This window comes from Camelina sativa, chromosome 15, assembly GCF_000633955.1.
Source record: "Camelina sativa cultivar DH55 chromosome 15, Cs, whole genome shotgun sequence".
Lineage (NCBI taxonomy): Eukaryota > Viridiplantae > Streptophyta > Magnoliopsida > Brassicales > Brassicaceae > Camelina > Camelina sativa.
In genome coordinates, this window is record NC_025699.1 from 14,184,030 (window position 1) to 14,197,870 (window position 13,841).

The 13,841-nt window shown below is 30.9% G+C and overlaps 2 protein-coding genes across 2 annotated transcripts; one reads left to right on the plus strand and one right to left on the minus strand.

Annotated features, from left to right (window-relative positions):
- On the plus strand, positions 3,313 to 5,647 carry LOC104746749 (heat stress transcription factor A-6b). The gene is made up of 2 exons (XM_010468274.2): positions 3,313 to 3,930; positions 4,609 to 5,647. Exons 1-2 carry the CDS (start codon positions 3,565 to 3,567, stop codon positions 5,467 to 5,469), a joined length of 1,227 nt encoding a protein of 408 aa, XP_010466576.1. The 5' UTR covers positions 3,313 to 3,564; the 3' UTR covers positions 5,470 to 5,647.
- Positions 8,746 to 10,125, minus strand: LOC104746750 (early light-induced protein 1, chloroplastic). The gene is made up of 3 exons (XM_010468275.2): positions 9,865 to 10,125; positions 9,679 to 9,768; positions 8,746 to 9,238 (listed from the first exon to the last, which is right to left on the minus strand). The coding sequence occupies exons 1-3, from the start codon at positions 10,006 to 10,008 to the stop codon at positions 8,894 to 8,896; spliced, it is 579 nt and encodes a 192-aa protein (XP_010466577.1). The 5' UTR covers positions 10,009 to 10,125; the 3' UTR covers positions 8,746 to 8,893.

Sequence of the window (13,841 nt, forward strand, 5' to 3'; positions counted from 1 at the left end):
CACTGTGAGATCTTATTCTTAATTGAAAAGTTTGGCTTTGATTTTGTTTCCTGAATATAAAAAATTATTGATCTATCATGTTAACGAAAAGGTTATATTGTATATGGGTGCGCGCTCTTCTTACTCCAGTGGTATGAACTAGGAAGCTGCCTTGTCATATTTTTGGATTCGATCTAAGCTTCCCTCACCTTTGTGGATTAAAAGGTTTTTAGTGGGACTCATGTTCCCTCCAGTGGGACTCATGTTTCCTTCGGTGTGAGGTTAAGAAATTTCAAAATAGGGTAAGAGCCCTGATAATGATTTAATTAAAAAAGAAAAGTACATATCAAAAACTTAACTGAAACATTAGTTCCCATATGTATGTAGCTTGGAAAATTCAATGGTCTAAATAAAAAATATGTATCTTATTATATAAAGTTGGGTTTTGAAAGTTAGCCATTAACAAGATTTTGATATGTGTCAAGTTATCAATTTCAGATTTTGACATGTATAAAAGTTAATATTAAATAAGAGAAATTTGATTACAACAAAAATAAAATATTTTGTTTTAAAAAGTAATTATCAAAAATTACTGTATAATTATAAGAAGATTATATATATATATATATATATATTCATAAATTGCGAAATAATAATATTATTTACTTATTTTTAATTTTAAGTTATTAATTTTACAAAAAAATAGAAAAAGGATTAGGAAAAATATACAGTTAATTATTAATTTTTAAATTTTGTAAATACTCACTTCTATATAAACATAGATCGTCTCAAATTTAAATAATTTATTCAAAAACACTGCTTTCAATTTTGTTTAATTGGAAAAACTTTTTTAATGAGAAGGTAAATTTTTGTTATTTTTTTAAACCAAAATTTTCTCCTACTTTTTCCTTTTTCAGTTGGGAATATGTAAGATTAATATATTGATCAAAAAGATTAATATATGCGTCTTCTTTTCCTAATATTGTATTTTAAAATTTATTGTAGTATTTTTAGATTGTTTTATTTAATTTATATTTTCATCTTTGAATTATTTGGAATTCATATATTACCGTGTTTATAATTTTCTATTGTTTCTTCAATTATGTCAAATTAATTTTTTTCTAATTTCTCAACTTTGATTGGTTGGTCGTAAACACTTTTTTTTTTTGGCAAACATAATTGTTATCATTATTCATTCAATCCTAAAAGGAGATAACGAGTAGAAGCTCATCAACTTAATGGATAGATAAAATAGGTTAATCAAATACATGCTTACAACAAACATAGATAAATAGATTAGAAAAACATAAATTGTTGTTGATAGATCCATACGAGCTCAAAGACAGTGACACCATGGTTTGCAGAAAGGTTTAAAAGAATTAATTTGGCCACATATGTCACCAAAATGCACTTGTTTTTCCGGTCAAGGGTCCTAAGAGAACTTCATGATGGGTGACCTTCTTGAAGTGATTGTCGGAACTGTGCGAGTAAGGACAAAACACAAGAAAAAATAATTTGTTGATTTTTAGGGTCGGTAAACAAGTTTTTAAAACCTCCCAGATATAACAAACTAACCATCGAATATGGATGGGTCCACGGACCGGGAATAGATATAGGGCCCACTTAGGAAGGTGGGCCTATAGACTGAGAGTGGACATAGGCTCACTAAGAAAGGTGGCGGTTGAGGCGTTACAGAGACAAAGGCTACATCATGGTGTGTTAAAGACACTTCCACGAATACATTGAGAAATTTAACATTAGTTACTATCAAAAGATTTTGTGACGTTAGAAAAAGATTTTTACTTTCATTGGTTTTTGGAGCAAGCCATTTTGAGATAGCAAAAAGACGTGAACATGTTCTCTTTACATAGGAGGAGGACAGAGCCGAGGTTCTCTCTATGGTGGAGAAGTTTGGACACAAGGTTATCTCCCCGAAGGAGAAGGTGGAGGAGGTTGGACGCAAGGTTATCTCTCCAAGGGAAGAAGGCGGAGCCAAGGTTCTCTCCATGGTGGAAGAGGTTGGATGCAAGGTTCTTTCCATAAGGGATGAGGGTGGAGCCGAGGTTTTCTCTATAGTGATCATACATTATTGTGATGATACATCATTGGTTAGTATATTATGTAATATATTTTTTTATTTAAAATATTTTTTGAATCAACAATTTTAATAATTAAAAAATATTCAGAAGTGAAAGTAAAAATAGTTGGCTTAATGTGTTCATATAGATATTTTCTACGTGGTGAGAAAAAATATATTTTTAACATAAAATATATTTAGGTGTAAAAGAATATACTTTTAATAATAACATAAATAAATATTTGTAAATGGATATAAATCAGTATATTATAACAAAAATAAAATTTATAAATAATATACAATCAAATTTTAATATACTTTTGTTAAATTTAATTTATTTTATAAAAATTTTAACCCGCACATCAAGCGGATCTTTATCTAGTAGATATATATATATATATATATTTAAACATTATCTATCATTGACTGTAAAAATATTTGTTATACTTTTTTGAAAAAAAAATGTTTTTTAGAATAAAACAAAATACGAAGAAAAGTATCAGAACATGAGATAAACCATAAACATAAACACTAAAAAACACAAAAATATAAAACTACAATCGTCGTTCTTCTTCACTGTGATTAGGAAGCCAAACCGGATCTTCAGTTGCTAGGTAAGGGTTGAAACATTCATCTCTTCTAACGCTTTGAAACGGAGGATAAAGAATTTGAATGGTTCCAATTGTCACACTTCAAAACATTTTCATGGTAGTTCATCTGTCTAAATTAACTAATGAAAAAGGGAAACTATAGTAGCAAATATTCATTCAAATCTAACAACAAAAAATAAATGATAACAAAATAAGTCTACAGAAGAAAAAGAAAAGAAAAACTTTTTTGAATATATTTATAGTCGCTTTTCAATGATTTTCGTGAAAAGGATATATTTGTGTAAAATAAGAAAGGATCTTGACGGGTGTAAATACATGCACAATACTTAATATGGACCAATCAGAAGACAACACGAACACATCTTAATTAAAAGCTATTAAACAAATTCATGTCTATTTTGCTTAGAAAAATACAAATAGTGACTCATTAGGGAGTGGAAAATATCTCAGGATTTGCTTTTAGCTCCAACATGTCAAACTATCTAGATGCCAACAACACAAAGTGCAAATTTTTTTATATCTAAACAAAAAACAACAATTATATTTCTAATAGTAAAAGAGAAAAGGGAAAAATTAAACTATTATAAAAAAGTATACAAAAGAGGAAGGAATCCATCATCAAATGCAATATAATACAAACTTGTTTGCTTCCTTGTCTCTCCCTCTGTCTCTCTCTCACCTCTCCTATCCTCTCCATATATACTTCATCTTCACACCCCAAAACTCCAAACACAATCTCTCTATCCCCCCCTCTCTCTGCAAATTTTCCAAAGTTGCATCCCCTTTTCAATATTTACTTCTCTCTAATCCAATTCACATTTTCTTCTATTGCTAGTTAAAATTAAACCCACATCAAAAAGTCTAAACATTTTTTGATTTGAACCATACTATATTACCATGGATCCATCATTTAGATTCATTAAAGAGGAGTTTCCTACTGGATTTAGTGATTCTCCATCACCTCCATCTTCTTCTTCTTCCTCTTACTTATATTCATCCTCCATGGCTGAAGCAGCCCTATATGATCCAACAACATTGAGCTATCCACAACCAATAGAAGGCCTCCATGAATCAGGGCCACCTCCATTTCTGACAAAGACATATGACTTGGTTGAAGATTCAAGAACCAATCATGTTGTGTCTTGGAGCAAATCCAATAACAGTTTCATTGTCTGGGATCCACAAGCCTTTTCTGTCACTCTCCTCCCAAGATTCTTCAAACACAATAACTTCTCTAGCTTTGTCCGCCAGCTCAACACTTATGTAAGTCCTAATCTCGACATATACCTATATATATAATTTTTTTTGTGTACTTTTGTGTGATTCTCACGAATCTGAGAAGATCTATCTACTAATTCACACAAAAATTCGTGACTAGCTACAACTATTGGGTCAAAGATTTGATTTCTGTGGACTTTTCCATATGGTGCAGTCAAAAAAAAAAAAAAAAAAAAAAAAGNNNNCTTGGCTTTTGATTGGTGTTTTTGATATCAGAGTGGTTAATTAGTGTAATTATAATATATATGATTGCTTGAAGCATTCGTTAGTTTCTATATATAAATGCAAGTGGGATCACTGTTCTCCTAATTTTTTTGAGACTTATAATATTTTACAGCCCACTTGTATGTCTTTTTGTTTCTAGAGATCTCTTGAATTCTTGAAAAAGAGTTTATACAAATGGTCTACATTGTTTGTTAGAAATCTCTAAAGGAGAGATCTATAGAACATTTTCATTTAGATGCCATGCGACTAATCTTTTTATCATCTCTCTATATAAAATACACGAAATGGAATATATAGAACTATTATGGTCGCATAAAATACACAAGATAGAGGATGAGATGGTTAGAGTTGATGAAATATTTTTTGGCTTTGTGATGTGAGTAAAAAAAAAATTAAACGTGTTTAAAGTTAAATCTAATCATAAAATGATGTATATAGGGTTTCAGAAAGGTGAATCCGGATCGATGGGAGTTTGCAAATGAAGGGTTTCTTAGAGGGCAAAAGCATCTCCTCAAGAACATAAGGAGAAGGAAGACAAGTAACAATAGTAACCAACTGCAACAACCTCAAGGTTCTGAGCAACAATCTCTAGACAATTGTTGCATAGAAGTCGGTAGGTATGGCCTAGATGGAGAGATGGATAGCCTAAAGCGAGACAAACAAGTTCTGATGATGGAGCTAGTGAGACTGAGACAGCAACAGCAAAGCACCAAGATGTATCTCACAACGATTGAAGAGAAGCTCAAGAAGACGGAATCAAAACAGCAACAAATGATGAGTTTCCTCGCCCGCGCAATGAAAAATCCGGATTTTATTCAGCAGCTTATGGAGCAGAAGGAGAAGAGAAAGGAGATCGAAGAGGCGATCAGCAAGAAGAGACAAAGACCAATCGATCAAGGGAAAAGAAATGTGGTTAATGTGGGAGACTATGATGATGAAAGTGGTTATGGGAACAATGCTGCAGCCTCCACCTCGGCGTTTGTTGATATGAATCAAGAAACATATGGAAACACGTCTCAATACGAGATGTCGGAGTTGGACAGACTTGCTATGCACATTCAAGGACTTGGAGATCATTCCACTAGGGAAGAATTCATGAATGTGGGAAAAGGAAATGAAGACGAAGAAGAAGATCAACAACGAGGGTGTCAAAAGGAAAAAATGGAGATTTATGGTGAAGGCTTTTGGGAAGATTTGTTAAATGAAGGTCAAAATTTTGATTTTGAAGGAGATCAAGAAAATGTTGATGTGTTAATTGAGCAACTTGGTTATTTGGGTTCTAATTCACACATTAATTAAGAAGAAATTGAAATGAAGACTACTTTAAGCATTTAAATCAACTTGATTCCTATTAGTAATTCGGTTTTGTTTCAATTAAGTGAGTCTACGACTAACTTATTGAGTTTGGGGGCTCAATCCTTTTCAGCTTGTTTCATTTAACTTAGTTTTTTGGAAATAAAATTGTTTTTTATAAAAAATATAACCATAAAAAAATACTTAATAGTATATAGGAATGGTGATACAAAACTAATATCTTAAGTTTATGTATTATCTGTTTTTTTTTTTTATTAACTCAATATCCCAGTTTTGTTATAGTAAATTGTTTTGCAAGGTTGGCAAATCAACTTGCAATACGTACTGTTGTCAACTTGAGACTCTAGAATCGATAATCACATGTTTCTCCAATCCAAGCAGTATCTGCCCACTCGATTGGAAGCTGCTCTATAGTTGATCAATTGTATATTCGTTTGATTGAATCCTTGTCGAATCATTGATTTCGTGATCAAGAGATTCCTTATAGAACACCGTGATTATGGTGCCTTAACATCCATATTCCATAATAACCTCTTTTACGGTAGTTTAAAACACTAATTAAAGTTGTGTAACCAACTTCTTCATCACACACTGTTAATCTGCATACATTGCTTAAAGCATTAGTGTGAGATTATGTACACAAGTTCGTTGTTAAAACTACATGAAACTCACTGTATAATAACTAAAATGAACTTCTCGATTATTGTTAGGTATCATAAAATTAAAATTAAAAATTGGTGAGTACTTTATAAACCCAATGTCAAAGTTCTAAAACCAATTTATGTATATATATATTGTAGTGTAGAGTGTAGACGATATAAATTTACTGGTTTGCAATTTGGCATCATTGCATACTATTAGTATTAAATATATAAATATTAAAGATAACCGTACCGGTCAGCTATATGTGGTGGACCTAATGGGTGACACCAATATTTTAAGAAATCCCACAAAAACTCAAAATCTTGTCGCTCTAGTAATTTAGAAAAGAACAGAAAAATCAATTGATGGGTAAGACCTTTGTTGATTCATAATTTCTTATCCACTTATTAAGTCACTTGGCTTATTAAAAAATATAAAAGACATGAAACACGGCTTGAACCGTGTTTGTTTTTATATGTTTTTTGTTTCTGTTTTGTTGACTGAAAAAAAAAAAAAAAAAACACGGCTTAAGCTTTTCATTTTAACACTTTTCATTATGATATATATATTGGGATTTACTTTTAATTTTCACGTTTGATTGGATCGAATCTTACAAGCACCTTCGAGGCTTCTACCTTCTTGTTTAGTAGTAGTATTTCTTTTAGTAGTAATAATTTTTGTCTTTCTTCCTCGTGTTGCGGAAAGGGCAAGCTATCTATCCACTGGCTTTTGATCTTGTCACAACAATCATTATCCGAATATTTCCCGAAATAGTAAACCATCAGATCCAATTTTAGTTTTTCACTTTTTCTCCTTATGGGTGATTATCAAAACACATTTAGAGGTTAATAGAAAAAACACTATATATTTAGTACGGAATAAAAATAGGATAACATTAACATTTCAATTGCATCAAAGATTGCTGTTCGCTGATAAATCTAAATTAGCCAAAGAAATTAATTAGGAATTATAATATATGTTTAAAATTTTCACCTTAATGGGATCTAGAAAAGCACTATACACTCTTTTTTGTTAAAAGCACTTTTGTGTTCTTTAAAATAGAAAGATATCATGCGTATATTAAACATATAGGATGTTGTTTTATCCAATAAGATGTTAATATACTGATCTTATGCTAATTATTTAGATGATACTGGAAAAGAAAAAAAACTCTTTACCAACGCCTTATTCTTACAAAACAAAAAAAAAAACCTTTCTAAAAAAAATTTTATTTTATTAAACAAACCCTAAACACTAAGCAAAAGAAAAATGAGACAGTGAACGGCGCATTATCAAAAAATACTAATAAAAGATTACAATTAATTACTATATAGTTGAAAAGAACAAAATCTATATTACAAATTCACTACTAGATCATGTATCTAAATTCACAAAGCATTTAAAAACCCAAAGAAAAAGAAAAGAGGGATGAGTCATGACTCATGATTATTTAAGGAATGGACAAAAAAAGCAAACGACATTGGTAAGTGGGAGTCACGTAAATTATGTCTGTTGGATTAAGATTGCGAATGCACGTGCCCTCTGCTGTGTTCTGTTCTTGCCTCCCCCTTCATCTTAAGCTTCTTCATTACTACTAGATAACATTTTTTCAGAAGCTTTTTATTAGATTTTGCCCACACCAGAGAGATTCACACACTTCTTTTGATTACTTTATAACTTCTACTGATGTCAAAAACTCTTTATCATCTCACGTGAAAGGTATAAATATTTTTACTTTTAAAGTGGACGTACGTAGGAAATGAGGGCTCTCCAACGGAGCTATTGGCCCAATTAATTATATGGAAAAATGGCCCATCTACTTTAACTTGATCTCACACTCACGCACGCTCGTTTCTCTTTAAACATTAACCACACTACATGTTGTTTCCTCTTTTTATCAACCACTCACTATGCAGTGTTTTTTTTGCTCATTGTGTTACTGTTACTGTTGTTGATATCCTGATAAATTAGCAAAACATATGTTTCTGTTTACATGTTACTCTTCATGGTCAGATCATTATAAAGTTATTTTGGTTAATCTCTTGTATTAGAATACCCAAAAAGTTGTAAACGTTGAGTCCATGGTCTCTTCTTCAATGGGAATAAGATTTTATTGTCTTTCAAAATCGGGATTATGAGATTCATTCAGTTAAAAGATTCCTTGATAGACAAACTAGCAAGTTGTTTGTTTAGTTTTCTTGTATTTCGTGTTTTTATTTTGATTTGTAATGCTTGAATGATGGTCAGTCATATCACTTAAAGAAATGGTAAGAAAGACCAAATTTGTTCATATATTATATTGTCCTTCCCCCCTTTCCAGATCCTATATATTGGATCGCTCACGCTCACCCTCACACTCAAGTTGATTTCAAAAGCATTTTCCTCACTTTGTTTCGTCGGCAAATAATAAACGTTTTTCTTCAAGAATTGTAAATATATGTTTTTATTTAACTAATGAGCATTAAATACAATAATTGATGATAGTTGGCGAACTCGTGTACTGTTATTTGTTAGGTTTGCAATTATGATAGCCGACCACATATCATATCAAATTATGTGCACATTTTGTATGGTTATAAAATCTCTAAATTTTTGAACGTTTTGATTTTAGTGAACATCACTAGTTTTAAAGTGCTTTAGAAGTTTAAAATGTCACTAGTACATAATTTATAAGACACACCTAATTAACACATATCACAAACTTTACAGGAATACATAGGCAAAATCGTAATAAAACATCCTCCCGAATACGTATTGATCAGTCCCCTTAAACGAGGGTTCCGCCCTTGACGAACTCGGTGAAGGCCAATGCGACCAAACCGAGCATAGCGAACCGTCCGTTCCAAAGCTCAGCGTCTGACGTCATGATACCTTTGGACTTTGACTCGACGGTTATGCCCTTGAAAAGTGGCACAAGCGACGCAAGTGTCAAGATCGCTGTAGTACCAAGGAACCACGAGACTCCACCGTCGGAGATCTGAGACAAAACGTTTTCACCTTTAGATAGCTCGACGGCCAAAGCCGCCACGAATCCAACCATCGCTAAACGTCCGTTGATCCTCTCTGGTGCTGGACCGCTGAACGCTAGCAAGTCGGTAAACTTGGTGCTCACCTATATTAACCACACCAATATTATTAGTATCACTAGAGATATATTCTAATAAAGGTTGTTTAATATGTAAGTAATAAAGAGGATCCTTTTGTCTATGCATTGCTCTTTTGTATAAACATGTGAACAACTTATTTCTAGAACTTTTTCTGTTTTAAATATCAAATATGTGAATCACATTTTATAATTTGATGGCTATTAATTAGCTAGCTAGAGGTAAATGAAACAGCTCTAGATAAATATATACTATTTTTTGCAAAAAATCTTCTAATATGTGAATTGAGGACAACATATCTAAACTTTTGAAACGAAAAAAAGTACTTTTGAAACGAAAAAAAGTAATGAGTAGTTTCGCAATTTGATAAACATGGGAGGAGATAATATCTATGGAACTATTGATACTTAGTAATTCAGAAAAAATAAAAGAAAAAAAAAATTGATACCTTAGGTTTCATAGGAGGAGGAGGCGATGGTGACTTAGGCAACGCCGAGGTAGAGGGTGTAGCTGTAGAGTCTTCCTTCTTGGGCTCTCCCTGCAAAACTCAAACAATAAGACAGTCAGGATTTCAAAGTTTTATGGTTAATAAATGTGTATTGGATTAGGAAAGGGGATGGAGTGTGTAACGTACCTCAGCCATGCACCTTACTCCAACTGGATAATTCCTCTTGAGGTTAGAGAAGCTACCGGCGAAGTGCTCGTTGGTGTTGATCTTGCGAGTGGTGGTCAATCCACCGGCGAAGACTGACTGCATGTTGAACGACGCTGTTGCCATTTCTAAAGCTTGTGTGTGAGAGAAAGAAGAAACTTGTAGTAGCTTTAACTGGTTATCACTTGTTTATTTAACTTTAAAGTAGATCTTGAGAAGAAGAAGATTGATATGAGTAATGAAGGATCATACGTATGTATTTATAGGACCGGGGTGATCAGAAATGATAGGTCATTAGGTCGAGTTGTTTCCTGAACTTTCTTTTTGTTATTACTTATTTAGCCTTTTCAATATTTGACAAGTTAATATAATTTGTTCGCACTTAATAAATAAACCAACGGTCAAAAACATAACACATGAACGATATTAGTATTTGGAAGGTTCAACGTGTAAGTCTTTTCTTTTGTCTCAACTGTGTTTTATTCATCAACGTGTAAGTTAAGAGACCAAAATTCGAATTTTTCTATTTCGACTTTAATTGTGGTGGCTATTATAAGTTAATGTTTTTTTTTTTTTCATGATCCTCTAGCTATAAATAAGAAAAATAAAAACACACGGAAAACGATCTTAAGTTAGTTTTAATTTTTCGATTAAATATTGTACTCTAACACGTATCATATTTAATATATATTAAAATTAGTGATGTTTTTCTTGTTCTTAATTCTTAATAGGAATAGTGCACCTCGATATCAAAATGATTCTATGCAAAACTATTATGCATGCTTTGTTCATTACTCATAGACATGCTAATTATCTTATTTGGATCCTCCTCACAATTCCAAGATTTTTGGACACCGAACTTATTAGTTAAACTGAAACGTGCATTTGGCCGGTCCAAAACGAAACACGTAGGCTGAAAAAGTGGAAAAGAGGAAGCTGCGATAGTTAAAGGAACCACGTTGCTTACATTGTCCCCACGCATAAATAAATTTAACTTTTGAAGGAAAAAGAACAAGTACTCATCGACGTGGTCTCCTTCTTCGTCACCAGCTTCTTCTCACTTTTTTGGCCAACTGGGATTGGTTAAAGCACGTAAAATAAGATTCTCTCCATTAACCTAAAAACATGTGGCTCAAAACAAAACTCAACATTGCTTTCGTTTCTAGAAAGATTTTTTTTTTCATTCATTACACATCTCTTTTGCTTTTGGAACTTAGCTGAGTTGGGATCCAGTCCAGACAGGCCCATACGTACCTCCGTCCAAGTCCGTGACTGTTCTCTCTCTTTGTCCCTTTCTATGTGGCCGATCGTAGCTCCGTTAGTTTTTTCTTTTTCTTACGGTTATTTCAAAATTTCAATAACTTTAAAATTCATACCTCTTTTATATGAATAAAAAAGAAGTAATTGACATTTTGATGGTTGTAAGTTCTTTGATGGCATGGGTGAGATTTGGAAAGCTTCATTGTTATTTTCTTTTCTTTCAGTGGTAACATCAAGAAAGGAAATATGAATCTTAAACATTTTTCCCAATGAAAAAAAAATTATTTCTTAGAATTTAAAAGTACTTTGGCATTGTTGACTGACTCAATATAGAGAAGAAAATAATTTGTAAAAGTAAAGACTGATATATTAGCATAATTTTTTCGTGTATTGTTTGTGATTTAGGTGGTGTTATCATCAAATTAACCACTCCAAAACGAATTGAAACCGTCATGTCTTGTGTTATAACAAATCCAACCGAACCGAACCAAACCAAAATCAAATTTTAAGTAATGTCAATAGTTATATTATTCTGACCCATTTATTTATAAATTATACTTAAATCATTAATATAAATATAATACTAGTACTTTTTTTTATCTCACTCTTTAAAATAATGAAGACGAAAAACCGTTGACCATTTCTAAAAATCTCACAGTTCATAAACCGGTTTTAATGTCCGGTTTAGTAAGCTAAAACGCAATAAAAATTAAATCTCTTCTCTCTCTTCAGGGGAATGATCTCCACTTCTTTTGTAGGATGCTTGATTTCAGTTTCATATGTTTGTTGTATCCATCGCATGCCTGAGAATTATGTCTTTGTGTCTGTCTTACTACGCAGTGCGTAGCGTAACGAGGATGTTGTTTCTGAATGGTAATGTTAATGTCCTTTGTCCTTTTAAACAGGCTAGCTAGCTTAGGGCTATACACATAAATTTTAGGAAGTCTTTCATATCCTCGTCTGTTTTAATGCGAGCGTGTGGTAGTTTCTCTATTTCTTGTATATATTTTAAACGGTCAATATTATTTATAAGTATGACCACTGATGTATTCTTTTGTTACGCCTTCTTCTTCGTTCTCATTCACAAATCACATCCCATTGTACCTTTATCCCTTCCTTAAAACAACGAGCAAGTCTAAGACCTTTTGAGTACTGTTTGCGGCTTACTAGTATATGTGTCATTGGTGAAGGTAACCATCCAGAATTTTTTTTGAAAGCGAGCTTAGTTCCTGAATATGGTAGAGAATTTAATAAAGTAAAACACATTTTATCTTATACATTTAACTCACAATTTAATATAAAACTGAAAAAAGCATTTCCAATTGTACCACAAATAAAACACATTCAATCATTTAAATTTAACTCACCCTTTAATATAAAGCTAAAAAGGTTCAATCAAAAAAATAAATAAAACACATTTAATCATATACATTCAACTCACACTTTAATATTACAATTGAAATAAAATAAAATAAATATTTCCAATTAAACCATAAATAAAACACATTTTGTCATATGAAACTAAAAAACTATTTCTAATGAAACCACAAATAAATACATTCAATCATATAAATTTAACTCACACTATAATATAAAATTGATAAAATTATTTCCAATTAAACTATACATAAAACACTTTTAATAATATAAATTTAACTCATATTTTAATATAAATCTAAAATAAAATAAAAAAAATCAATCAAAACATAAAACACATTTAATCATATACATTTAACTCACACTTTAATATTAAAACTAAAATAAAATAAATTTGCATTAAATTTATTTCTCCACTCAATTTTATTCAACACACAATAAATTAGAATTAACTCCCATACTTTTTAATTTCTAAACTGTAACTTTCATCACTTCTCATCCTTTAAATACTCATTTTTCATTCTTTCATCCTCTTTCACTTCATCTTAGATATTATACATTTTTGTGTTTTTTTGTTGGTTGGTTGGTTGGTTATTGTTGTATGTGTTAAAAAAATGAAATAAATATTATTTTAAAAGTTTGATTATGAATTGAACTCAAACTTTAATATAAAACAAAAAAAATATTTCCAATTAAACCATAAATAAAACACATTTTGTCATTGAACAAATAATTTTTTTTCAAATAAACCACAAAAAAAAAATTAATTTTACTCATGACTTAATATAGAAAAAAAATTAAATAATACACATTTAATTTAACTCATGGCTTAATATAGAAAAAATTCTCCAATTAAATCACAAATAAAACACTTTAATCATAGAAGTTTAACTCACACTTTAATATAAAGCTCAAATAAAAAAAATCAATTAAACCATAAATAAAGCACATTTAATCATATACATTTAACTCACACTTTAATATAAAACTGAAATAAAATAAATTTGCATTAACTATATTTCTCTATTCAATTTTATTCAACACATAATAAAGTACAATTAACTTTCATACTTTTTGTTTCTAAATTTTAACTCCCATGACTTCCCATCCTATGAATACTCATTTTCTCGTTATCTTTCACTCTTTCTTAAATATTATACATTTTTGTGTTTTTTTGTTGGTTGGTTGTTGTTGTTGTATGTGTCAAAAAAACAAAATTTAATATTATTATAAAAGCTTAATTCTAAATTTTAACTTTAGATACTATATGATATGTATCTTACATTTTTTTTTGAAGATACATCTCTTTTTTCCCTAAAACA